A 27394-nucleotide genomic window follows, 5' to 3' on the forward strand; every position below is an offset into this window, starting at 1 on the left:
TCTTACGTATTTGGGGTAACTCCCCTGCCGCCACACCCCTCCTCTCTATCAGCAAGTAAAACCTTCCGTCCGCGTTCGTCTCTGAATCAGCTGAGTTGGACGATCTATCCCCGCTGTGGTTGTCGCCCCATGGTACTCTGGGGGATGTTCAGTGTCACACACCACAGGGTTACCGCCTCTGTTACTTGAGCTCCGTGCGCGTGAAGGATGCACCATGATGCCCGGGCTGTCGCTTCTCTGAGTCGGGCTGCTCTGAAGCGAGGGAGCCTCGGCGCATCTTGTTCGGCTATTGGTGAGTCATCGATGCACCTGATAGCTAACGTGAGCTAATTATGTTGACGGCGGTGCCCTAACGGTATGCGTTATAACCACAATACAGTATTCACTCTTCTGACACTCTAAAAAAAGGAAAATATGATGTTTAAATATGAATTTAACGTGATGTTTTTATGACTGATTGTATAGAGATATATCCTACCCCCCTAATTTAAATGTTGACGTAAATGTGCGTAAGCGAACATAACGGACTACCTAGCTAACAGTAAATATACCCGTTTCCTAGTCTTGGAGGCGCTGTATGTTGTGATGCATTCTGATGCAGTTACATAATATACTCAACACGATGCTACAGTTCACTCACAGGCAGGAAGCGGCAGCAATCAAACTGTTAATTGGCCACAGTGTGTGTTGTCTTCCCTTGATCGGCCACCTCCCGGCGAACAGCGTCACATTGAGGTCTGTGTGGGGCTGGTGTGAGTGAGTCAGGTGACTAGAGAGAGATGCTTGTTGTGTGCCGCGGCGCGTGCGTCCACCCGCAACGCACACACTGCGCACACACACACTGCGCATGGAGACACACAACGAGGAAGTGAGAACGTGCATTTAGTTCTGCTTGACACACGCGCGCGCACACACACACACTCTCTCACACAGACACACACTCACACATTGACACTCACACTCTCTCGCACGCACGCACACACACACACACACACACACACACACTGCACTGCGCATGGAGACGCACCATGAGGAAGTGAGAACGTGCATTTAGTTCTGCTTGACACACACACACACTCACACATTGACACTCACTCACACTCTCACACACACACACACACACACATACCAAAACCTACAGCTGTCACCTGTGATTAGGCTTTGAAGGTTGCAGACAAATACAATGTCTGTTTGCAGGAAGAGTTTGTGTAGATTAGCACAACCTGCACCGGGGTATTAAAACAGAATGGTGTCTTTATCCTTCTCCTAATGTTATATCATGGCTGTTGATGTGGAAGAAATTGTTGGAAAGGTAAATCCACAGGTGTCAGGATTTTACTGATGTCCCGAGTACTGCATGTGGCTTTTAGGGATACAGCGTTTTAAAGTTAAACCAACATTGGGGTATTTCATAAATGACTCTGAATATTAATCGGTAATCATCATTTTAATTGATTAATATTAGTTTTCTGTCAAGAGGTTGATAGTTTTACCGCTAATACAGAGTCGCCCTGCACGTGTTGTTGGTAAAGCTCCTCTCAGCTCAGGCAGTCCAGATGTCTGTGCTCCTCTAATCCTGCCTCTTCTCCCCAACCCATCTCTCTTCATAGCTTAAATCCAATCCACTACATGCACACACACACACACACACACACACACACACACACACAAACACACCACCGCCTTTGCCATGGGCTTGAAAGTGAGAAAGCTTCTCCTTCTAGAGATCATGCAGTAGATTTACTGTTGGACACTTTGTTGTTGTTGTTGTTGTTTTATTTGCCTATGCAGCTTAAAATAAGATTATTTTCCACTTTCCACTAAAATACAGTCCTGGATAAGCTGTGCGCTACCTGGCCGTCCACCAAACAGCAGACGCAGTGACCATGTGCTCGTGGACACAGTGGAGCGTTCAGCTGCTGAAGGGCCAGACAGGAGTGGGTGGAGATCGATGTGGACTGCTCAGTCCAGAACTTGTTTTTCTCAGGAAGTGCACGCATGACCAAACAGTTTGTGTTGGCAGGACATCGTGAGAGACGGGTCAGTCAAATAAACACTGACCGGTCATGAATGTGGACATTTGTCTCCACAGCCTGCGAGCCTCATCAGATCAGAGCTAATTGGCTAATTCTGTTTGACAGAAACAAGCATCAGGGGGACATCCAATAGGCGGCTGATAACATAGCAGAGCTGAATGTTATTGTGATGACCGTACTCTCTATTTCTCACCTCAAACCCCCCTCATCCAGAAATATTGTGCTGAACATACTGGGATCTGACTGATGCATCATGGATCCCGAGGAGTTGGAACTGCAGAATGACTACCGCTATCGGAGCTACGGAGCGGTCATCGAGAAGGCGCTGCGCAACTTTGAGTCTTCGAGCGAGTGGGCGGATCTGATCTCCTCCTTGGGCAAGCTCAATAAGGTACGTCGTGTGGACTCGATGCCTCGGGATAACTGACCGCTAACATCTTCATCTGGATCGCTCATTTCATGCTTCAAATGGATCCTAGTCTAAAACTAAGTTTGTCAAAATGTATCTGAATTCAGGTGTTTTTTTTGTCGTTATTTTTCCGGGTGTCAACTTCCCAGCTGCTTTTGTGAGCTTCAGTTCTCTGCAGGCATGAGGAAGTTCTTGTTTCTTCTTTGAACTCGCGCTCTCTGCTAGACATCCTCAGTGCTCGGAGTATTCTAGCTATTTGTTTTGCGTTTTGTCTTTACTTTGGAGTTTCTGTGTGTGTTGATGTCAAATCGTTGGTTATTAAAGTACATAGAGAATGTGAGGGGGGGGGGGGTAAAAAAAAAAGACATGAAATTGTAAAGCAACTATATGCACAACATCTGCTCCAATGTGCCTCTGTTGGTACATTTATTCTATGTGAGGGTTATGCCAAATTCTTACTTAATATGTCAAACCAACCCAGTTTATTTTCCTTTTTATTTCGTCTCTTTCTTTCAGGCCCTGCAGAGTAACCTTCGCTACTCCCTCCTGCCCAAGAGGCTGACCATAGGGAAGCGTCTGGCCCAGTGCCTGCACCCGGCTCTGCCCAGCGGAGTGCATCTCAAGGCTTTGGAGACCTACGAGGTCATTTTTAAAATCATTGGAACAAAATGGCTGGCCAAGGATCTCTTTATATACAGGTGAAGAAAACTGGCATGAATCTGTTATCGCTTTTAAATGCAGAGCTAGCCGGATTCTGTGTGCAGCTTTGTATGTTATAACTTCCGTGTGTGTGTGTGTGTGTGTGTTTTTTGGTTTTCAGCTCAGGGCTGTTCCCACTGTTGGGCCATGCAGCCATGGCGGTGAAGCCCATGCTGCTGACACTGTACGAGCGTTACTACCTCCCGCTGCAGAGGGCTCTGCTGCCCAGTCTTCAGGCCTTCATAACGGGACTACTGCCAGGTCTGGAAGAGGGACTGGAGGTTTACGACAGGTACACAACACACACACTCATCTCAAGCCGTCTCTTTAGTCTCGTGTTGTAGAAGCCATTACACTGATTTGTGTGTTTATCGATACCGTATCTCATCCATGTGGGTAAATTGTTATCAAATGATGCTAACGATATGATTTTGATGATGCGGTGATGACGTCAGGGGGCGTTGGCTACATGTGGAGGTCACCTGAGTACAGCAAGGTTTGACAAGAGAGCGGAAGGGCATCCTATTTTTCAAACGCATTTAGGAACCGCATTAGACCAAGCGAAGATTTTCTGTTTAATATTAGTTTAATTTATGTTTCTGTTGGTGTTCTGCAAATAAAAGAAAGTATGAAGTGACACTACGACAAAAGAATATTTTTACTGACCGTAAAGGATACGCCTGGCAATAATCTTTCTTATTGTCAAAAAAATCCAGTGAAAAGACATGAACCTGTAATTAATTGATCCCTCTTGTAAACATATAGTCTCTGTAGCCAAAGTCTTATTCATCATCTGTGCTATAGGGCTCCATTGTTGTCAAAAAATAATTAAAAACGCATCCGCAGGTTATTTTGAGTCAATCCCACATAGACGATCCTGCGATCGTAGATAATAAATACAGAATGTTTATTAAATTGACGCACTCTACACAAACAGAACTTTGTAACGCGTTGCATTGTTTATTTATTTATTTGTTCAGTTTATTTACACCAAAAATAATGACTGAATCAAATGTTTAAAGATAGAAAATAAAGTCCTTTTGTTTATTAATCCGCAGCTGAAAATAGTCCCCAAATACACTTCTTTTCCTCCTTTTTAATGAGAAGTATACATGAGTGACTCATTAGAGGAGCCTCAGCTTGGGGGCTCAGAGCCACAGACAAGTTTCCTCATGGGACTCGTCGCTTTTTTCAATGAAAATAAGGCAAATGAGCCGTCCTTGATCCTTCTAATGGGAACTGCTCGGTGTGCCCTGCAACAAGGCATTTCTATACTGAAACAACAGAGGGGATTTTTATCAGAATTAATTCAGATGGCATCACCAACCAAAGCCAGCATACCACTCCGAGGACTAGATGCATTGATGGGTGTATTGTACGGTCGGAACACATCTCTACTTGCTCATCTCTCTCTCTCGATCCAGGACTGATGCCTTGCTGCTCAAGCTGTCCCTGCTGGTGGGGCAGCAGGTGTTCTACGGCGCGCTGTGGGGCAGCATGCTGGTCACCCCCATGGTGCGACTGCCTGCCTCGGTCTTCATCGTCACACACTTTGACTCCGAGGCTTCTCTGCGCCAGCAAGCGCACATGCTCGGCTACGACCACCGACTGGTGGTGAGTGTCCGTTTTTTCGTCTTGCTGCTTATTTAATTCTGGGAATTTTTTGGACATATTTCATCGTTTCAATTCAGTTCTACGATCTGCTCCATCGCGTCTTGTGTCCATCTGTATAAACCTCTTCTGTGTGTGTCTTCAGATGAAGTCGGTGTGTCTTTCTCTGCAAGATTCAAATGTCCTGGTGCAGAGGAACATGCTTGAAGTCCTGCTCCACTTTTTCCCCTTTGCTTCGTGCTTGGTGAGTACACACGTTGACACTAACTTCCTGTTTCTCTGGACATTATTGTTGGTTCCATGTGATCAAAGAGTTATTGAAAACTTATGTTCACCGTGGGCCACATCAGCATCATGGCTGCCTCTTAAAGGGCCAGTACAGAACCATATAAACGTCTAAACTACTCGAACATTAACATCAAATATTGTTAAATAACTCTCTTTGCATTTGATACTTTTTTATTTGAGTGTAGAAATATTGTACATAAGAACATTTCTCTATAATAACAATACTATAACAAAAATCCATTTAATTTGAAACCTTCAAAATAAAAGCACAGGATATTTCAGAATAAACTACTCTAACATATTGTTAAATAACTCACTTTGCATTTGATTATTGTTTATTTGAGTGTAGAAAAATTGTACATTAGAACATTTCTCTAATATTTATTTTCAAAATAAAAGCGCAGGATATTTTTCTTACATTTCTTTAAGAAAAGCTGATCATCTGTCTTTCAAGCCGCCAGAGGGCCACATAAAATGATGTGGCGGGCCAGATTCGGCCTGCAGGCCTTGTGTTTGACACCTGTGCTCTATAGGTACAATTACATATAAATAGATGTAGCTGCTGTTTGAAACTATTGACTATTATTGTTGTGAGTTGTCTCCAATACTCCATCTTTAGTTTAATCTTCCTCTCCATTAAACATACGGACCGTCCTGGCATCACGCTCCTGTTCTTGCTTGTTGTTCCTCCGCCGAATGTTATTTGTGTGTTTGTGTGTTTAGGACCCAGCGGAGGCCATTGTTGCCATGAGTGGTAAAGACATGATGACAATAGTATCTGCCGCCGCTCTTACACTCCTCCGCAGAGACATGTCCCTCAACAGACGCCTCTACGGCTGGATCCTAGGTGCCGATCATTGAAGTACATTTCAGTAACGAATTACCCACTCAAGTTCCCCAGTTGATTCAGGACTGTTTGTCTCTCTCTATGTATTTTTAGGGATCGACAAAAAAGGAGGACTGGTGGCACCACACCCCACCCTCTCCACCACCGCAGAGGAACATATGTCCTTTTACTTCAGCACATACTCAAGAGACTTACTTGTGCAGGTAACTCACTCATGTTGGCACACACCACATACATAAATATAGGTATATATTCTTTTAGTATAACTTTGTTAATGTTGTGAAAGAAAAAGTTGGACATTTTGGGAAATTGGCATTTTCTTGCGGAGAGTTACATGAGAAGCTCGATGCCATTCTCATGTTTCGGGTCATTGTAAAGCTACAGCCAGTAGCAGGTGAGCGTAGCATAACAACTGCAAAGAGGGAGAATCTTGGTCCGGTGTGTCTGTTCGATGTGTGTACCTGTGTATCTTTTTACCTGTTGCTCTTCTTTTTTCCCCTTCAGGCTCTTATTAACATCCTAAGACAGCAGGATGTGGAGAGCAACCCGGAGAATGTGATTGGCTACCTCAGGCCCTTTCGCATCATCATCAGTCTGCTGGATAAACCGGAGATAGGTCAGCAGCACGGAGCACCGCAGCACACACACAACACACACACACACACACACACGTCAAAATGCTGAATTACTTAACCTTCCACTCTGTTAATGTCCCATCATTATTTAAACCTTTTATAGGGCACTCATTGAACTAATTTGACATTCAAACTGTCAACACTACAGTGCTATTGGAGGACATAACAATACTGTTTTACTGTTGTGACATTAAAAATAAATATATATATTGTTTTTAGGTAGAAAACCAACATCAACGAAGTGACCACATATGGTTCCTCGTCCGATAAAGGGCTCAGCATGCTTCACTGTGATATGTGTCTGCACAGGTCCAGTGGTCCTGAGCAGTGTGTTGTTGGAGGTGGTCCGAGCTTTCTACAGCTACTGTCGAGAGATGCTGGAGGAGGAAAACATCAGCAGCTCGTCTCTCTCTGGCAACCAGCTGGCCAGGTAAAGAGCAAGGGATGAAAGAAAAAGATGCAAGGGGGTTAATGGCTGGATACACATTTAGCTGAACGTGTGACAAAATTGCAACCGATGTATATGAGAAAGACAGAATGATGCTTTTCTTGTGTTTTTCTGGAACAGCACAATAAAAGAGAATAAAAACGCAGCGGAGATCATAAAGACGGTGAATATGCTCGTGACCTCCATGAACAAAGAATACCTGTGGGAGTACATGACCCGACGCTTCTGCACTTCTCTCAGGTACGTCAGCTGTGACATGGACTCCCTATTTATAATGGGGGGGATTATGCAAGTTAAAAATGTAAACTATCAGGTGTTTGACTAGGAGACATACCAGGGAAATACAGTATTAACACGGTAAACAATATAACCTCAATAATATGAAAGAAAGCCATTGTCTGACTTGAATGAATTGTTTCCATGCAAAATATACATTGCCAAGAACATAAACAACTTATGTGTGAATTTAATTAACATTTTTTACCTCAACCAACAATGATCACTGTTATAATTAGTTCTCCTTCTTTACTCAATAGTGACAAAAATGACCCGCCAAGACCTCCTTGGCAGGAGTGCAATCAACCAGCTCCGTCCGTCACAGAGATGTCCAATCTCATCATTTTCCTGCTTGATGTTCTCCCTCTGGTAAGCAACGTACACACACTTGCACGCCATAAGATCCCTATTGTTTTATTTTAAAAAATAAAAATAAATTTGGAAATATTGACGGGTAAATAACACAGTAAACATGTACTTTAACTGATATTTCCATTGTTTTTTATCTTTTTTGTTGACCTAAATAAACGGATAACAACCCCCCACTGGTACACCCACCTAGAGTACAGGAAAATAAAAATAAATACATGCGAAATAGATACGGAGAGGTCACCTCATGTCACCGATCCAGGCGTCTACATATGTACCTCAACACACACACATCTGGCACATCTGTGTAGACACACCTGCATCACTCTGCAGAGTAAATACAGTCATGACATCACACAAGTACAATATATACAGAAATTAAATGACAATAGGATTGGCCAGTAGGCAGAAACCAGAGTGCCCATATTGTTATTTATCCAACAGTCAGATTAATAAACGAATTTAAAAAATACTTTTGTGCGCCTCATGATTTAAGGACGAGACAAAGAAATACCGCTAGGGGGTATCGGGCATAGTTTCCTTTTGTCAAACTAAATTGATGGAGTGAATCTTGCTAATAATACAAATAAATGTGTCCAGTTAGAAAAACTTAATATTAGGGTTTAATATTTTGGAAAATTCCAACAATACAACTGAAGTAAACAAATTTGAAAAGCCGAAATGAGACGCATTTGCGTCGTTAACCATTCCCTGTAAGGTCTAAATAAATGTTATCTTTCATTCGCCGTGAGTGAACCAAAGTCTGACACACATTTGTAGACGCTAACTGTGTCTTGCGTTTGTTTTCCCACAGGAGCTTCACGCTGACATTCAGTTCCAGTTCCTCCCTGAGATGCTGGGCACCATGCTGGGGACCTTGCACAGCCACATGGACTTTGTTAGCCTGGAAGACGTCACACAGGGTTTGCGAGCATGCTTCAAGGTCCTGAGCAAGATCCAGATGCCTGTAGCTTACATGGAAATTGTGGCAGAGGCTCAGACGGAGGACATCGAGTTACTGTCCCCGGAGGAAGAGAAGGAGGGAGAGAAAGATGGCGCTGCTGGTGAGTTTAATAACGACCATGGAGATGAAGAGCTGAACAGAGATGGAGGACGGGTGGCAGAGCGCACAGATGGTATAAACCCAACACTCAGGTCTGAAGACAGCGGATTGGGCGTCAGCGCCTCACCTTCAGAGCAGCAGCTCCCACCGGGGATGGGAACGGGGGAGGAGCAGAATGGAATTTCCAAAGAAGGCGAAGGAGTGTGGAGGAAGGGAGGCAGTGTCGACGCCATGGCCCAGTGCCTGCAGAACATCTTGGCCTTCATAACTACGAGGTAAACTATTGAGCGTGACCTATATGCACCCACCTCTTTTTATAGAGTGCGACTTCTAAATAGTTTCACTTCTACCGTATGACAGATACCTGCTGGTGCAGGTGGAGGAAGTCGGAGGACCGGAGGCAAAAACTCACTCTGTGGAGGAGAAGACGTTATTTCCGGGCTTAAGGGGAGTGGAAACGGATGACAAACTGACTGAATTGATTACGCCACACAGGCTTAAATCCCGCCCTACATCTGACGCCCAGCTCCCAGCCAGGAAAAAGGAGCATTTCAGGTGTCTGGAGTGGGCGGCGGGCTACATGCCCCGCGCCAAGGCGGAGATCTCCGAGGCCTGTCGACAGGCTTTCACCGCCACTTGCCACCTGCTGCTGGAGTGTACTACCTTCCCCGTCTACCTAAGTGAAGAGGAAACTCTGCTTCTCCAAACTGACATGTTTGACCACACAGGTCAACATAAAGATGTTATTTATCTAGATGAGTTATTACGTCTGTCCGCTACATTTTTTTTTTTTTAACGTTTTGGCTTGTCCACAGATCGTGACGTGGACAGCTTGCCATTGTGGTTGAGGTCTTTGATGACACTGTGCTGCCTGTCCAGGGACTACAACATCCAGCACACCGCAGTGTCCACCTTGTTGGAACTCATTAACCACTCCCAGTCGTTGGCCCTGGTCATCCAGGACAAGCACAGGCGCTACCAAGGGTCTGAATCCAACCCTCTGAGCGGGCAGCTGCAGATGGTCACTGTGCCGCCCATCTACCCGGCTCTGCTGCATGCCATAGACCAAGGCACAGATTTCTATCCGGTGAGGTCATAAAAGGGAAAATGTTTGAGTGCAAATGCAGGCATAATTTTTTTTATTTTTAACAAAATGGAGCAATCCTTGACATCCAAATAAATAAACGCAACAAAACAAACGGCATACCTCCAAAAGTAGGTAGTATCAGTATCCATAGTCCAGCCCACAGCGAGTACACGTGCCAATCAAGCTCCACATACACAAACATCCACCTCAACAAATGCACACACACACACACACACAACATCCATATCCACATACACGCCCACACAGCATTCTCCCTCCCACATGTATACACTTCTACACACACACACTCCACGAGGCGGGTTCAATAAAGAGGGAGGTCAGGACCGAACAGTCAAACTGAGTACAGCTAAATCATATATAAGCAGTAAATGCAAAATGAAATAAAATAAATAACTAAAGAAAAATAAAAGACATTAAAATGAAGTTGAAAAAACAACACTTTCTTCTTCTTGTTGCTGTTCCTCAGAGGGTGGCCCAGGTACTGTGGAACCAGCTGGACACGGAGCGGAGAGAGCAGCACATTTCCTGTGTGGAACTCTTTTACAGGCTTCACTGTTTGGCTCCCTCCGCATCCATCTGTGAGGACATCATCTGCCAGGCGCTGTTGCACAAAGACAAGGTGTGTAGAAAGTCCTGCACACACGCAGAAAACATTTTACTGTTGTCCCAGCATGTGTCACTTTATCTGGCACGCATTAACACAGCTACTTGGAGTTGTGACAAGCCCAATGTTTTCCTTGTGTCGGTCGGCCCCAGGCTGCCAGGCTGGAGGCACTACACCGCTTTACAGTTCTGTGGCACCTAACCCGGGAGATCCAGACCAACAGGACCATTTCTCTCAACCACTCCTTCGATCGGTTAGTACACAGTTGAAGAGTGGTGACAAATGGAGGGCGGGGTCTTTGTTAATGTACATCACCGTGTATTGTGTCTGGGTACTCTTTATATTGGGGGCGGCTGTAGCTCAGTGGGGTAAGGGGGTCGTCCTGCAACCCCAAGGTTGTCGGTTCGATCCCGGCTCTCCCCATTAGTTGTTGCAAGTCGAAGTGTCCTTGAGCAAGGCACTGAACCCCCAGTTGCTTCCCGGGCGCATCACTGCAGCCCACTGCTCCTTAATAACTAAGGATGGGTTAAATGCAGAGAACTAATTTCCCCTTGGGGATTAATAAAAGTATATATCTTATCTTATATCTATAGCTTGCATACAACATCAACATATGTGTCGGTGCTCCTCTGATAGTGGAGGAACCTGCTACACCCAGAGGCATTAGAGTGTGCAAAGATACATAGTAGGAACTAGTAAGACAAGGATCTGCTCTCTGCAGAGGTCCAACAGTGTGTCGAGTGGCGGTGCAATTGCACTTGTCTCGCAACGAATATGCAGCAGTAACAAACCGCCTGCTTTGGATATGTAGACTCTAAATTAAATGTGAACAACATGTCGACATTGCATACTCCTTTGTACTATTCGTATTAGACTGATGAAGGCATGAGTTTCTCTTTGTTTTTGGGATCCTTTATTGACGAAATATGTGTGTGTCTCTCAGGTCTCTGTGTGTGGTGGTGGACAGTCTGAGCTGCACAGACGGCTCAATAAGTGCAGCAGCTCAGTGCTGGCTGGTCAGGGCTCTTTCCCTCAATGACGTCATCCGGGTCCTGGAGCCTATTCTCTTGTTGCTGCTTCACCCCTCCACCCAGCGTTGCTCCATTCAGAGCATTAAACAGAATCTCACTGCTGGTAAGTACTCTGACTCTGCAAGTTAACGTTCCAAAAGGTGAACTTCTTTTATTTGGCTGTTTTTAATGTGTTTTTGGTTCGTTTCTCGAAGGTAACCTGAAGGTTCTGAGCAGCAGAAGCCGGAGCTCCACCAAAACCTCCGGGACTTCTGCGGATTCCATGTCAACAGAGGTCACCACCTTAAATCTCATGAACATCGTGGACCGGGAATTCCTGTGGGCCGAGCTGGACAGCGGCCCAGAGATGGCCAAACCACCGGACGCTTTCGCGGTGTCTAGGAGTGCGAGTGAAGAGACGGAGGAAGAGCGGGAAGAAGACGAAGAAGGGGAGGAGGAGAGTGAACACACGGAGTCAGCTGACACAAGCGGTGCCCAGGTATCCACTGAGGACTCCAGCTCGGGCTCTGTCCCCTCCCGCAGCATTGAGGAAGGAGGTGTGGTCAACGGCCTGCGGAGGGCAGAGTCCGAGCACACGCAGGCATCTGATTCGCTGTCGAGCGAGGATGAGGAGGACTTGGAGCTGGAGGCCATGGCCAGGTCTCGCCTGTTGAAACAGGAGCGTGAGAAGAGAGAGGCCATCGACTCTCTCTTCCGCCACGTGCTTCTGTATCCCGTGGCCGGCGGCTGGCAGCATCTGCTCCAAGGCTTGGCGCTGCTCGACAGCCTGCTGCGGAGCAGCGCTGAATGCCCTCTGGTGAACGCCCTCGCCTACACTTCTCTGGACACCAGCTCCGCCGCCCATCTAAACCTGGTCTCCAACCTGCTGCAGCGCCACCAACAGGCTCAGGATGGTCACGGCTTCTACGGGGGCCTGCTCTCCCCTTCTTCCTCCCCCTCGGAGCCCCCGTCCTTGCTCATTGAACTGCTGGTGTCCCTGTGCCTGCGATTCCTGCGCTCTCATTACCCGTCCTATCTGAGCCTGGGTCATCTCGACCTGCAGGGCAACCGGGAGGTTCAGGTGAAGAGCGTGGCGGTGCTGACCCGGATTGTGAACCAGCTCGGCTGCACGGCACGCGGACTAGAGCGCGACGGGGCCAGCGTGGAGTCCATCAGCCGACTCCTCTCCGCATGTAAAGTGCAGCAATATGCTCTGCTCGCACTTTCTGCATCCATGTATGTGAGCCAGAGGGTGTCTGACAAGGGGCCCGCCAAGGGCGTGGAGCTGCTGGAGGAGCAGGGAGGCCTGTCCGAGGAGAGTCTGGTGAATCTCGGAGCAGGAGGTGGACAGGAGCAGTACCCCTTACAAATGGAACTATTGAGACTCCTCCAGGCTCTCATAGTCCTGGAGTCCCATTTGTGGCCCGGCGGCGCCGTGCCGAGCGGCGCGTCGGGCCAGCCCGCGGAGCCTTGCGAATCCCCGACTGCCACCAGCCCGCTGGCTCGCGAATGGCACACCGCGGTTCTCTTCCAGCAGTCGATCAAGGCCGCCCAGTATGTCCAGAGCCACCCCATCACGTCCCAAGGAATGTTCGTCTCCGCCGCAGCCAGGGCTCTGCAGCCGCAGTACGGCTATGCCATGCACCCCCACTGGGTGGCGCTGTTGTGCTCTTCTCTGCCGTACTTGGGTCGCTCGTTGGGCATCATCGTGGCGCCACTCATCAGTCAGATCTGCAGGAACTTGGACGAGCTGGTGAAGCTTTACGAGCACGACGGAGGAAAGACAAATCAGAGGTAACGCTGACGTAGTTTTGTACCCTGTCATGAAAATTATTTATTATTGTTTAGGGTGCCAGCCAGGACTCGCTCCTGACATCTAACATGTTATGTCTGTCTCAATAATCAAACCCACTAAAGAACCATGACACAAACCAAAAAAAGAAACTACACACTAAAAAATGTCATGGAAAACTATTTTTGTTAAAAGTTTTTGTGAAAGCGGTGTACAATTGAATGTTTCTGTCCTCTGATCAGCCCGAGTGGTAGGAGGGAAAACATTGCTCCTGACTACCCTCTGACTCTGCTCGAAGGCCTGACCACCATTGCACACTTTTGTCTGCTGGACAACAAGAAGGTAGGGAATGAAGCGCACCCGGATATTTACCTCTTATATGTGTGAGAATGTAAAAACCCATTTTGCTCTCTCTCTCTCTTTCTCTCCGTTAGTCCGTGGTGGCCTGTGATCCTGTGGATGTCCGTAATGCACGCAACGTTGTGATTGAGGCACTACCGCACATGCTCAGTAGCATGGCGTTGTTATGGGGCGTGGTCATGAGGGAAGAGTCGCAGAGGCGGGCATCGGACAGCGGCCAGAGCAGCAGACACACTTCTACCTCCGTCTACTTTAAGAGCACCAAGGTGTGGAGTGTAGCATATTTTCTCTTTATTTGTATGGAAAAACAGAAATATGTCATTTATGTTGTTTATGTTGGTCAATTCCTGCATTTCCACATCTTCTTTTTTAGCCATGTGCATGTGTCTTAATATAAAGTGTCATCCGTTCACGTTTAGATCTTACGGCAGCGGATACTGGAGTTCCTGGTGCCTCTAACTGGGCCGTATGGGATTCAGCTCATGGCTTCACTGGGAGCAGTGTGGAGCAGCAGGAGGAGTAAAAGGAGACATAAAAACAAAGTAAGAGCTGCAGGAAGGACTTAGAAAAGGACACGTGACGTCCAGGTCACTGAAAAGCTTCGGCGCAGCTTGCATTCATCTCACTACCGTCTCCTTTAGGTTCTACCGGTGGCCAGTGAACCTCGTCTCACAATCGTGGCTCTGGTGAAATCGTTGCACACCTTGCAAACAGATGCCGTCCTACAATTGGTCAAAGAGGTGGTGAAAAAGCCACATCAGATCAAAGGAGAGCCGGTACACAAACATACAGACATTGTACATACATGCACGACTACTCAACTTTTTTTTTTTATCCTGGAGGTTTCTGAGGTCAATTTTCCCTCAAATTGACTGCACTTTTTTTCTCCATCAGAAGTCCACCCTAGTAGATATCCCCATGTTACAGTTCACCTACTGCTACACCCAGAGGTAAGTAGGAAAAACAATGCGAGCCTCCTCCACCCATTAATTAATAATATTGTAATGCATGTTTTTTTGTATTTTTAAATGCTGTTTTTCTGTGTAGCATTCCAGCTCAGACTCTGCAAGACAACGTGACTCCTCTCCTCGGGTTGTTACGGGAGTCTGTTCAACTCAACCTGGCGCCGCCTGGACACTTCCTGTTGCTGGGGTCAGTTTTTAACACGTTTTAGGTCTTATTCAAGGTTCATTTCTTGCACGACAAAATGCTATTGCAGTCTCTAACAGGTTCTTGCCCGTCACATGTAGGTCCCCCCCCCCCCCCCCAAGCACCGAAGGATGAGCACACAAGGAGGATATTTCGTTATATATTTTATCTAACTGCAGACTGTGCCTCTGCTCTCCTGCTCCTTTATGGGGACAGACACACACAGATTAACCCCAGCTGGGGCTGATTAACAATCAACCACCAGCTAAGGCCGATTAGACCTGGTCCCGACACCCAGCCGAGCCTAAGCCCGCCCCCCCCCCCGCCCCCTGCTACCATACAGTCCCTTTGTACACAAGTCAAACGAAACAATGAGCATTACTGTGGTTTTCCTATAGTGTCACAAAATACTCTCACAGGACACGACGCACTGCAGCCTGTGACTCGGCAACTATCGGCCCGCTCGCTGTATTTGCTCGAACGTGTTTGTGAACATTTGCCGGTTTCCTTTTGGAGAATCTGACACTCATCAACGGTTTCTGTCTTGCAGAATACTCAATGACTTTGTCAATCGGGTCCCTAACCTGGACAATAAGAAGGACACTAGAGACCTGCAGGTACGACGCACGTTGTATTGTTCCGGCTGCGATTTGCGATAACGAGCCAGTGCGTGTGAGATGCCGTGCTGATGATTGGTCGATGGTGACATTTTCTTCGCGCAGGAGGTGACTCAGCGCATCCTGGAGGCGGTGGGTGGGATCGCAGGGTCGTCTCTGGAGCAGACCAGTTGGCTCAGTCGGAGCCTTGAGGTCAAAGTTCAGCCGCAGGTGTGCCCTGAAGCAGACGAGCTTGACGACGCAGAGTTGGACGGCGATCATTACGGTAACTTTTCATACCTTTTTGACAAATACTGTATGTGCAGGCGTGACCTCGTCTGCAATTCCCATCCCACTGGCTGAGCAGAAAGTACGAGTTCAAGTAAAGGATTTAAACGATGCTTTTGTCCTGCGCTCGGAGTAAACATTTATTTACCAAGGACACCCTTTTTAAAACACCAAAAGTCACACAATGACACAAATGACCAAAGCAATGGAGGCGGCGGTAGACCAGCGACTCCTGTCCGTTGGCTTTGAAGAGAGCAGAAATATCACCTTCGGAAAGGGCTGCCTGACATCAAGGTAGAGGTGTGTAAATATAGATATCGAGGGCTTTGCTCCTGCCTGCGTCTCAACTCTCAGACTTCCATCTCCTGTGGGTAGTAATACTTTAAGTCTGGATAAGTGCGTCGCGGGGCTCGCGTAGCACAAGGTTCTTTTAAAAGGGCTCAAATCTTTATTATGTGGTGAAACTTTAATATCCTAATTGCCCCCTGATTGTATAAACTACTTTTAGCTGACGCTTTTATCCAAAGCATCCTGTTACATTCACACACCGTAGACTCAGCTACAGGAAGCAACTCAGGGTTAAGTGTCTTGCTCAAGGACACATCGACTAGGGCGGGGATTGAACCGCCAACCCCCTGATTGAAACACGGACCTGCTACCCACTGACACACAGTATACGCACATGTGGCTCACTTCACTCCCAGAATTGTTACGATCTCGGTCCCAAGTGAACTCTGCTGTGTTCTCTTTCTCCTCGTCAGAGTCTGTGGCTCAAGCCAGCACCATGGTTTCCTCTTCGGCTCCCTCTGTTTACAGTGTCCAGGCTCTCGTCCTCCTGGCTGAGGTATGGTGTTTTGTTATTGGGGGGGATGAGAGAATGAATGGGTGACTCTTTCTGTGTCTGTGTTGTTGAACACATTCTCGTACCGTATAGGTCTTGACGCCACTTCTGGACATGGTGTACCGCAGTGACGAGAAGGAGAAAGCGGTTCCTCTCATTTCTCGGCTGACGTACTATGTTTTCCCTTACCTGAAGAATCACAGGTAGCTCGTGCGCAGGGCTAATCTTAAATGTCTGTTTTGGTCTCGGCAGACTTGTCACCGGTGCTTTGTCTCCACTAGTGCCTACAACATGCCCAGCTTCGAGGCCGGTTCTCAGCTGCTGAGCAGTCTGAGTGGGTATGCCTACACCAAAAGGGCGTGGAGGAAAGAGGTCTTTGAGCTCTTTATGGACCCCCTCTTCTTCACCATGGATGTCTCCTGTGCTCCCAGGTTAGCATGTTTTATTTGACACAAACAGGACTCATAATAACTCAAAGTACATTTAATTCAATTCAATTCAGTTTATTTGTAAAGCCCAATTTCACAAATTACAAATTTGTCTCGGAGTGCTTTACAATCTGTACACATAGACATCCCTGCCCCAAAACCTCACATCGGATCAGGAAAAACTCCCAAATAACCCTTCAGGGGGAAAAAAGGGAAGAAACCTTCAGGAGAGCAACAGAGGAGGATCCCTCTCCAGGATGGACAGATGCAATAGATGTAATGTGTACAGAAGGACAGATTTAGAGTTAAAATACATTCAATGAATATGACAGAGTGTATGAATAGTTCATAGTAGGCATATTCCACGATGGAGACCTCCACGATCCATCAGGCAGATGGCGGTAGAGAGGAGGAGTGGGCGGAGTCTCAACAGGACAGTGGCGTAGTCAGGAGCAGGAATTCCACGACCCATCAGGCAGATGGCGGTGGGGAGGAGGAGTGGGCGGAGTCTCAACAGTGGGCGGAGTCTCAACAGGACAGTGGCGTAGTCAGGAGCAGGAACTCCACGACCCAGACCTCGATGATCCATCAGGCAGATAGGATCTATGCCGTCTCATAGGGTCCGATGACCCCATGAGACGTGAAGTCAAAAGGACTCCGGGGAGAAAGCAGAGTTAGTAACGTGTGATTGAGAGATGAAAATTCATCCCTAAGGAGAGAAAAAAGAGGAGATAGGTACTCAGTGCATCCTAAAACGTCCCCCGGCAGCTATAAGCCTATAGCAGCATATCAAGGGGCTGGACCAGGGCAAACCTGATTCAGCCCTAACTATAAGCTCTGTCAAAGAGGAAGGTCTTAAGTCGACTCTTAAACGAGGTGACTGTGTCTGCCTCCCGGACTGAAATTGGAAGCTGGTTCCATAAAAGAGGAGCTTGATAACTAAAGGCTCTGGCTCCCATTCTACTTTTTAAGACTCTAGGAACTACAAGTAGTCCCGCATTTAGTGAGCGCAGCTCTCTAGTGGGGCAATATGGTACTACAAGCTCCTTAAGATATGATGGTGCATCACCAATCAAGGCTTTGTAAGTTAAGAGAAGAATTTTAAAAGTGATTCTTGATTTTATGGGTAGCCAGTGCAGAGCAGCTAGTGCAGGAGTGATGTGATCTCTTTTCTTAGTTTTAGTGAGAACACGAGCTGCAGCATTCTGGATCAACTGGAGGGACCTAAGAGATTTATTAGAGCAGCCTGATAATAAGGAGTTGCAGTAATCCAGTCTCGAAGTAACGAACGCGTGAACCAATTTTTCTGCATCTTTTTGAGACAAGATGTGCCTGATTTTTGAAATATTACGTAGATGAAAGAATGCAGTCCTTGAGATTTGCTTTACGTGGGAGTTAAAGGACAAGTCCCGATCAAAGATAACGCCAAGATTCTTTACAGTGGTGTTGGATGCTAGGGAAATGCCATCTACAGAAACCACATCACCAGATAATTGATCTCTGAGGTGCTCAGGGCCGAGTAAAATTACTTCGGTTTTGTCTGAGTTTAACATCAAGAAGTTGCAGGTCATCCATGTCTTTATGTCTTTAAGACATGCTTGAATTTTACCGAGTTGGTTGCTCTCCTCTGGTTTTATCGATGGATATAGTTGAGTATCATCTGCATAGCAATGAAAGTTTATGGAGTGTTTCCTGATAATATTGCCCAAAGGAAGCATGTATAAGGTAAATAAAATTGGTCCAAGCACAGAACCTTGTGGAACTCCGTGATTAACGTTGGTGATTAACGTTGGTGATTATCGAGGCGTCATCGTTTACAAATACAAATTGAGATCGATCTGATAAATAGGATTTAAACCAAATTAGTGCCGTGCCTGAAATGCCAATCGACTGCTCCAGTCTCTGTAACAGGATGTCATGGTCAATGGTGTCGAATGCAGCACTAAGGTCTAACAAGACCAGGACAGAGAGGAGTCCTTTATCTGCTGCCATTAAGAGGTCATTTGTAATTTTCACCAGTGCCGTCTCGGTGCTGTGGTGTTTTCTAAATCCTGACTGAAACTCCTCAAATAAACTATTATGATGTAGAAAGTCACACAACTGATTTGCGACCACTTTCTCAAGGATCTTGGAGAGGAAGGGGAGGTTAGAGATCGGTCTGTAGTTAGCCAACACCTCTGGATCCAGAGTGGGCTTCTTCAGGAGAGGTTTAATAACAGCCACTTTGAAGGAATGTGGTACGTGGCTTGTTAACAGAGACACATTGATAATATCTAATAGAGAGCTGCCAATTAAAGGCAAAACGTCTTTAAGCAGCCTCGTCGGGATTTATGTGACACAAGTTCAGTTGAGCAATAGCAGCCAATAGAAAACAGATATGAGTGATACAAAAATATTAGGGCTGGGCAACGATTACATTTTTTTAATCGCGATTAATCGCATGATTTCCCTGATTAATCACGATTAATCGCATTTGTATTCGCAAAATCCAATAATTAATTCAAAAGTAGTGTATAGCGCACTTCTATTTGAAATGTTCTGCCATATGAATGAAAGTGCCATAACATGTGTTGTCCCTGTTAGAGTGAGACACCAGAAAACACTTTCAGTGCAGTTTGTCAATTCCTAGAACTTGACACTTATTTTAAATGTTCTGCCATATGAACTAAAGTGCCATAAAATCTGTCAGGACATTGTCCAACGCTGTTATGCAGAGACACTGTGACAGAGCGCTGGAGACTGTGAAGCAGGGACATGATCAAAGGCAGTTGTCTGGCAGCAGCGATCATCTTTGGTGCTCTATCTGCTCAGTGTGGTGACTTTATGTGACACATTCCACTGCTGTGCAACTTCAGTAAAGTGTCAGCAGAATGTCTCTCCTCTGTTTTCATCAGTCAGGGCATGTGAATGCAGCGCCCACTTCTCATCAATATAATGCTCAGTAACTCTGAGGTCATTGTGGTTACCGAGTGATGTCCAGTAGGGTGACCAGATTTGAGTTTGTGAAAAAGAGGACACTTCGTCTGGGGGGGGGCTTAGATTAAACATCTCTTATTTCTAGACTGAAATAATATCGGTATTATAACTATGAGGATTTTTTAGTTGCCTATTTTGTGGAGCCCCTCAGGACGTGGTGCCCTACGCACAGCGCGTAGTGCGCTATGGGAGCGGCGGCGCTGGTTGTAGTTTATAGCACAAACAACAATGAACTAGTGGAGGCGGCAAGGTGCTCCGTGTTGCCAGATTGGAGATGGTGAAGTATCGTACCAAAGGCTCAAAATGGTTGTATTTGGAGGATAATTATCGTGTATCTGGCAACCCTGAGATCGGTTGACCAATGACTGTTCTCTATTCTGTCAGCTCACGTAAGAAGGTGGAACGTAAGGGAGATACCATTTCCAAAATTTGTAAGGGGTAAATCCTAGTTTATGAAAACCCAGAGAAACACAAATATCCGACGAAGCAAAATCCCGGACGTTTTTGGAATCCCTGCCGGACGCATTCTTTAGGGCTCAAAAGCAGGACATGTCCGGGAAAGAGGACGTCTGGTCCCCCGATGTCCAGTCGTCCCCATGAGAGCAACAGCACGTTGTGAAGCTGTCGCTTTGCAGTCCTCTCCTTTCATACAGCTCGTGTATTCTCCGTGTGATGTGTGTCTTGAGGGCGTCTCATACCTGCCGTCATTTGTTGAGATTCTCCATGTTTGTTAAACCGCGAATGACTTTCTTTTCCGGTTCCGCAGCAAGCAGTAGCAGACTTTTACAAAATAAAAGCCTGTGAGCAACACACTTTTACAAGAATAAAATAAATAATAAAACCTGCGTTAACGCGCGATAAAATAATTGTCGGCGTTAATTAATTGATGCGTTAACACAAGATTAACGCGTTAACGTGCCCAGCCCTAAAAAATATACAAAGAGAACATTAAATAAATTATAAGACAATTACTTACAAATATTCGTTGACATTTTTTTAAACTCAAAAAAGTTCATTTTAATTCTCATTGTAATATTTCAGTTTTTCTTTTTTAATAAATTTGCAAAAATGTCTACATTTCGGGTTTTTTCTGTGAAGATGGGATGCTGAGTGAACATTAATTAGAAATCAAATTAACGGGGCGTCCACTTATTGGAAGATTGGTGGTTCGATCCCCGGCTCTTCCCCATATGGAAGTGTCCGGTGTATGAGTGGTCGAAAGAATAGAAGGATGCTCTATAAAAGTCAAATTATCATTGTAACACATAATATATATGTATGGTTAACCCTTGTGTTGCCTTCGGGTCAATTTGACCCGATTCAATGTTTAATGTCGGTGTTCTTTCGGGAGTCAACAAACAAACATAAAGTACCTCACACTTAAACTTGGAAAACAATATTAATTCTAATAATTTTCTGGAGATTTTAAGAGCTGGGGTCATATTGACCTCAAGGGTAAAATATGTTAGGAAATATAAAGGTAACAGGAGGGTTAAACATTGAATCGGGTCAAATTGACCCGAAGGCAACACAAGGGTTAAAAGAGAAGACATAATTAGTAGTTTCAAAATTAGAGTACTTTATAAGGTAAAAGCCCTTTTACAGTTTATGGTCTCATTTTAAAAACTTTAGAAAAAAACTCTCCCTTTACAGTTTTATTCTTTCGGTGAACAGTTTGGCAATTAGGTGTCCAAGAAAAAAAAGAAAAGTAGGGCATGTCTTGGACGCTTCATCTGCCAAACAAATCCAGTAGTTGTCATTGCTCACATTCCAATGTATATAGACTATTAATGTGAATATTTAATACATGTCTTTTAATACGTGCTATCACTCTACAGTTGTCCTCTCTGTCCATGAGTCGACTATCTGGTTGTTTTGGTCTTTGTTGACTTTGTTTTTTAAGTCTTTTTGTCATGCTGAAAGCTCATTTTGGTAAACACAAGTTAACATTATTAGATTAGATTAGATACTCCTTTATTTGTCCCACAGTGGGACATGACATTATCAGTGTTTTTTAAATGTTTAGCTTTTTTACTACGATCCTTTTCGTACTTCAATCTCATCTTTCTCGCTCTGCATGGGGGACTGTTGTGAGATGCATTTGACGAGCCTCCAGCTCTGGATGACCGAGCAGGGGAACATGCCACAGCAGGCACACCATGTGTAAAATGACCTTTCAGCATATTTAAGTATTAAGTCTTTTCTGTGTATTTAATATTATGACACAAAGGAATCATCAATGTCTAATAATGTCCTTTTTCTTGACTGGTTTGTTCTATATAGTTGGAAATCCATTATTGACCACCTCCTGACTCATGAGAAGACCATGTTTAAAGATCTGATAAGTGAGTATAGCTTCCAGGAAATGTTTGTAGTGCTGTAATGTTAATGTAAAAGGTACTTGTTTGTATTACTTTTAGCTTCTACTGTAGTTCATAAGATGTCAGGCAACAGATTTATAGCACTCGAGGAAAACCACCGGTTATTATTCTGACAGCGGATAAGCTTCTGGGCGCAAGTGGCTTTTTCAGGTAGCCAGCGGAAATCCGGGCCAAGGCGACCTTTTCCCTGCTCGTGGTCTACAGCACAGGTGTCAAACACAAGGCCCGCGGGCCGAATTTGGCCCGCCGCATCATTTTATGTGGCCCCTGGTGGCTTGAAAGACATGTGATCACCTTTTCTTAAAGAAATTGAAGAAATAGTTCCCGTGCTTTTAGTTTGAAGGTTTCAAATTAAATGGATTTATGTCGTAATATTCGAGACATTTTCTTACGTACAATATTTCTAAACTCAAATAAACAATAATCGAATGCAAAGAGAGTTATTTAACAATATGTTCGAGGTGTTTAAGAGGGCAGCCATGATGCTGATGTGGCCCACGGTGAACATGAGTTTGACCCTCTGGTCTACAGTGTCAATACTACAGAGAGAGATGACAAAGAGAAATCACTTCCAATACGTTGCCTACAAATTCAGCATCCATTAAAAAAAAAGTCCCTTCTGGATTAGTGTGTAAAATTCTAATTAAAGACACATTGTTGATTTTTATTTTCTGTTGCAAACCTGTTTTTATTTTGTCCCGTAAGGCATGCAGAGTGGCTCCCTGAAGCTGTTCACCAACGTGGACCAGAAGCCCATGCTGCTGAAGCGCCAGGCGTTCGCCCTGTTCAGTGGAGAGGTCGACCAGTATCACCTGTACCTGCCCCTCATTCAAGGTGCAGCGCCGCTACTGGATATTTATGTACATTTTAAGTCCTTCTGCTCAATTCAGTGGTGGAAACGGACATTTCAAATGTTCTGAAGTGATTCTCAAAAGTTCCTTCCCTCTCCTCTTCAGAGCGTCTCAATGAAGCTCTGCGTATGAACCCCAGTCCGAGTGTTTCAGCCCAGATGTTTCTGATGTTTCGTGTTCTCCTGTTGCGGATTTCATCCCAGCACCTCACATCTCTTTGGCCAATCATGGTCACAGAACTGGTACGATCCCATCTTCTACGAGACCAGCTTCACACAACGGAAACTTATTTCTCAACCTGTTTTTTGTGTATTTTTTTCAGATTCGCGTATTTGCTCGTCTCGAGAAGGCTATGCAGTTAGACCAGGGCGTCTCGAAGTGAGACGATTATTCTAGTCCACACATTCCTCATGTATTGATGCCGCTCTGTTAAAGCTCTCACATCAAAAATACTTTTCTCGTGTACCACCCAGGCTGACTAAAGTGGTGCGGGGAGCCCAGGACCGGAATGGACCAGTGACCTTCTCTCAGGCGGAGCTGGACATGTACCTGTCGGCCTGCAAGTTTCTGGACACCTCCCTGTCGTTTCCTCCAGAAAAGATGCCACTCTTTCAGATGTAAGAGCTCAGGACAAAAGGACTGAAATGCATGCCGGCATGCGTCTTTGTATTAGTCGTGTGGTATCTTGTCAGCGTACTAATTTCTTGTCTTACCCTCTCTCCATGGACCTCTCTGTTCCTCAGGTACCGGTGGGCCTTCGTCCCCGAGGTGGACGTGAACCGCTACAGGGGCCCAGAGACGGCGCTGATAGAAGGCGAACAGGAATGCACGCCCCTTGTCGTCCGGGTCCTGGACAGGATACAGCAGCGCTACGGGGTAAGATGGTGCCGGGAGTAAAACGGGACATTTAGAATGTAGAGAAAGTGTTTCTCATTTAAGAATCAACTCTGTTTCAACAATGAAACTAACAATGAATGTTTCTTGTTTGTTTTTTTTGTTTTTTTTACTAACTTTTTACAAAAAAATAATCTTTTTTTAATTTTAATTTTAAATAAATACAAATAAAGTAAATAATTTTAGTAATAATTGTGTATGATGTGTGTGTGTGTGCACAGAGAGTTAACGAGATTAATAACAATCATTGTCGTAATAATGCTGCGACAGGACCCCATCGTGTAGTATTGAATGGTTCTGTTGATGAGATGTTCTGAAGGTCACCGCAGAATGACCTCCAAGCCATTTCAAACTAGTATTTACAAAGTGACATCTTAGCTATGAGCCCAGTGCATTCTGGGTGTTGAAGATTTTCTACCTTTTGAGCGACAGGTAAATACCACAGCCTGTTTTCTCTGGTCATGTAGCACCAATTTCAAAAATATTTGTGCCTTTCTCCTGCATTGACAGCCTTTTTTTTTTAAAGTTAAAGACCATCTTTCTAGCAGTGAAATACTTCTTTACAGGATTCGTACGGTCATGGAAAACCTGGAAAAGTAATGTAATTTTTTTAATGTTTATTTCCAGGCTTGGAAAAGTCCTTTAAAAAAAATTCAATCCCAAAAGTTTTGGAAAAGTCATGGAAATCTGTTCTATTCATATGTTCATTTACACAGTTTGATTAAAACAATAAACATTTCTACACATTTATTCTTCTAATCAAACGAGTGTCTCATTTAAGGTGTACGAGATTTCACATGGTCATGAAAATTTGGTGAAAAGTCATCGAGATCCATTGGTCAACATGTGTATCATTGACATGGTGTCATTTTAAGTCATATATATCCAGTTTCTTTGTGATGAATTCTGTTAATATGCTCTTAAAATGAACATACAGAGTCCACAAGTCTCATTCATGTAAGTGACTGTGACGTCTTGGTCTTCCAGACACTGAACGGGCTGAGTGAGGAATCCTCCACGGAGCCTCTGGAGTTCCCCCTCCTCACCCAGAGCTCCCTGTCCTCCATCACCCAGCTGTGGCCTTTCCTCCGCACCCTTCGCTGCTCCTTCCAGAGCCCTCCTCCCGACAGCCGTCCCGTAACCCACCTCCCTGTAGCAGACTACCCAGCAGCCAGTGCGGCCACCGTCCTGAAGAAGCTGGAGTGCATCACGGAAGAAGAGTTCCTGGACTCCATGGAGAGTTAGGACTCGAGCATGAAGCTTTTGGAAGTCCTCTTCTCGAGCTCTTTGACTTGGAATACTTCAAATAGGAACAGCCGGTGTACCGGGAACTAGGAAAGAAGAGGAAATGTTTTGGAATTCATGTTTTTTTTAAATGTTTTAACTGATATCCACATACATATGTGTACCGGTGAGGTGCTCTCACACTGAATCTATATCGGCAAAGCCAAGGGGCTTTTGTTGTAGTTATTTTAGAAGGGTTTTGGTTCTCTGAAGAGATAAACACATGGTAGAAGTATTCATTACGAACGACAGTGGAATGTTGGTTTCTCTCGCTCTCATTTGGGTGGCAAACTATTTATACACGTTCGATTGTGTCAGTGTCGACGCTCTTACTTTATATGGGTTTAGTTATATGTCATATCTAGATGCCATGCACCTTTATAATAACATACGTTCGTCAATATTTTAAAGTTTGACACCAAATTGCAGATTCACTGTGAAGAACCTCATTAAATATTGTCGTTGTGATGTTTTCATAACCTCCAGTTGACCACAACCTCCTGATGCATCACGTCTCACTCTGTCGGACTGGATGTGGCTGCTGTTGGGTACTTTCTCTTTAAAGTGTTCGTGGAATCATCATCATGAGACCTCGCTAAGATTCACGCTAAGAGTTGTATGAGTAAGCTACTAAATGTGATTAGTGTACACCTTAACAAACCCTTTGACGTATTATTTGGTGTATCCTGCTAAAATACATGCTTTGCCATTTCTGGTGTTTTAAGGGAAATCGGTTTTTACCACTGCCTCTGAGCTTTCTTTTCACAATGCTGAAGTAATTTATGTTGGATGTTTTAAAGGACCATGTCATGTTTCGAATTAACAAAAAGACTCATTAAATTATATATATATATGAAGCTTAAAACTGTGTTTTTACTTTACAGCTTCAGTTGCTTGTTTCTCTGCATTTGTGTTGGAGAAAGAAATGTTGATAACTATAAACATGACAGATTTAATGGAGTTGTTGTTTTACTCTCCCCGATTCTTCCTGTTCACCTGCTGAAGTGTCTGTGAGCAAGACACTGAACACACAACCTTCATTTAATGTCCCATCACTGCACACAATCGGAACCTTTTGGCCATATGTTGAAGACTGATAGAAAAATTATACTCGACACCAAGTATAAAATGATCAATGATAAGTATTTTAGTCTGGCAGGATGTCATCTTGCACAAAGATCCATCTCGGAGCCTCTGCAGTCTGAGATGGAGTAGTTTCTTTCCTTCCCCAGAAACAGGCCTCTATTGTCTTTGCCAAGGGGCTCTACATAAGCATGGTGACCTCAATTTATTATCATCAGTGATATAATTCAATTCAGTTTATTTTGTATAGCCCATTCTCACAAATTACAAATTTGCCTCAGAGGGCTTTACAATCCGTACACATAGACATCCCTGACCTTTGACCTCACATCGGATCAGGAAAAACTCCCAAGAAGTATACAAAAAAACTTTCATGGGGAAAAAAGGCCAGAAACCTTCAGGAGAGCAAAGAAAATAACTATGCTAAGCTAAATCTTCAGGATGATCCCTCACCAGGATGGACAGAAGAATAGATGTCATGTGACCAGAAGGAATCATGACAGAGTTACAACACATTCAATGAGTGACAGAGTGTATGAATAGTTGGTAGTATAGGCATGGGCCACGATCCAGACCTCCATGATCCATCAGGCAGATGGAGGTATAATAATAAGAAAACTCATCAGTGTTTGGACTTCCTGGTACCTTCAGAGCATAAAAGTCAAACACCCTGTGATCTGTTTGGTCACAATCCTGTTGAAATACTTATTTTTCCAACCAAGACCATCAATTTTTCTTCATTTTCTTCATTTATTTATTTATTTGTACAGGGACCGTACACATTAATCAACCCATGGGTAAATGTGTTAACGTTAGCTAAGGCTAAATTTCAGCTTTGGTCCCTGTGGCCAGATGTTACAGCCTTCACAATGGAAACATGTGATTTACAACACTGACTTGCATATAGCAGAATAGTAATGTTACAGGTCTAACCAACTGACATGCAACTGATATGAATAAATAATAAACAATATACACATATCGGGGGAAATTATAGTTACAGCATAGTTTGTTTTTTATGCTAAAAATGCGTTGCGCAAAATTATGTCTTTCAGAAAGTGTCAGAAA

At 44.8% G+C, this 27394-nt stretch overlaps 1 protein-coding gene across 2 annotated transcripts; it reads left to right on the top strand.

Moving 5' to 3' along the window:
- Nucleotides 1-26203, top strand: dop1b (DOP1 leucine zipper like protein B). Of its 2 annotated transcripts, XM_056439315.1 has the most exons (38): nt 1-292; nt 1832-2040; nt 2250-2427; nt 2962-3143; nt 3266-3436; nt 4569-4758; nt 4901-4999; nt 5767-5890; nt 5984-6093; nt 6395-6506; nt 6835-6955; nt 7094-7213; nt 7510-7618; nt 8433-8956; nt 9042-9409; nt 9497-9768; nt 10256-10408; nt 10546-10646; nt 11337-11527; nt 11619-13197; nt 13438-13537; nt 13630-13821; nt 13975-14097; nt 14197-14331; nt 14450-14505; nt 14603-14707; nt 15255-15321; nt 15427-15586; nt 16350-16432; nt 16523-16632; nt 16711-16860; nt 22117-22178; nt 22920-23048; nt 23171-23307; nt 23388-23443; nt 23539-23682; nt 23809-23941; nt 24947-26203. In XM_056439315.1, the coding sequence occupies exons 3-38, from the start codon at nt 2290-2292 to the stop codon at nt 25202-25204; spliced, it is 6864 nt and encodes a 2287-aa protein (XP_056295290.1). In that variant the 5' UTR covers nt 1-292; nt 1832-2040; nt 2250-2289; the 3' UTR covers nt 25205-26203. The 2 variants fall into 2 exon arrangements, with proteins under 2 accessions (XP_056295290.1, XP_056295298.1); XM_056439323.1 differs by lacking the exon at nt 1832-2040.
- Nucleotides 26204-27394: the final 1191 nt, after the last annotated feature.

The sequence above is a fragment of the Pseudoliparis swirei genome, chromosome 2 (assembly GCF_029220125.1).
Source record: "Pseudoliparis swirei isolate HS2019 ecotype Mariana Trench chromosome 2, NWPU_hadal_v1, whole genome shotgun sequence".
Taxonomy (NCBI): domain Eukaryota; kingdom Metazoa; phylum Chordata; class Actinopteri; order Perciformes; family Liparidae; genus Pseudoliparis; species Pseudoliparis swirei.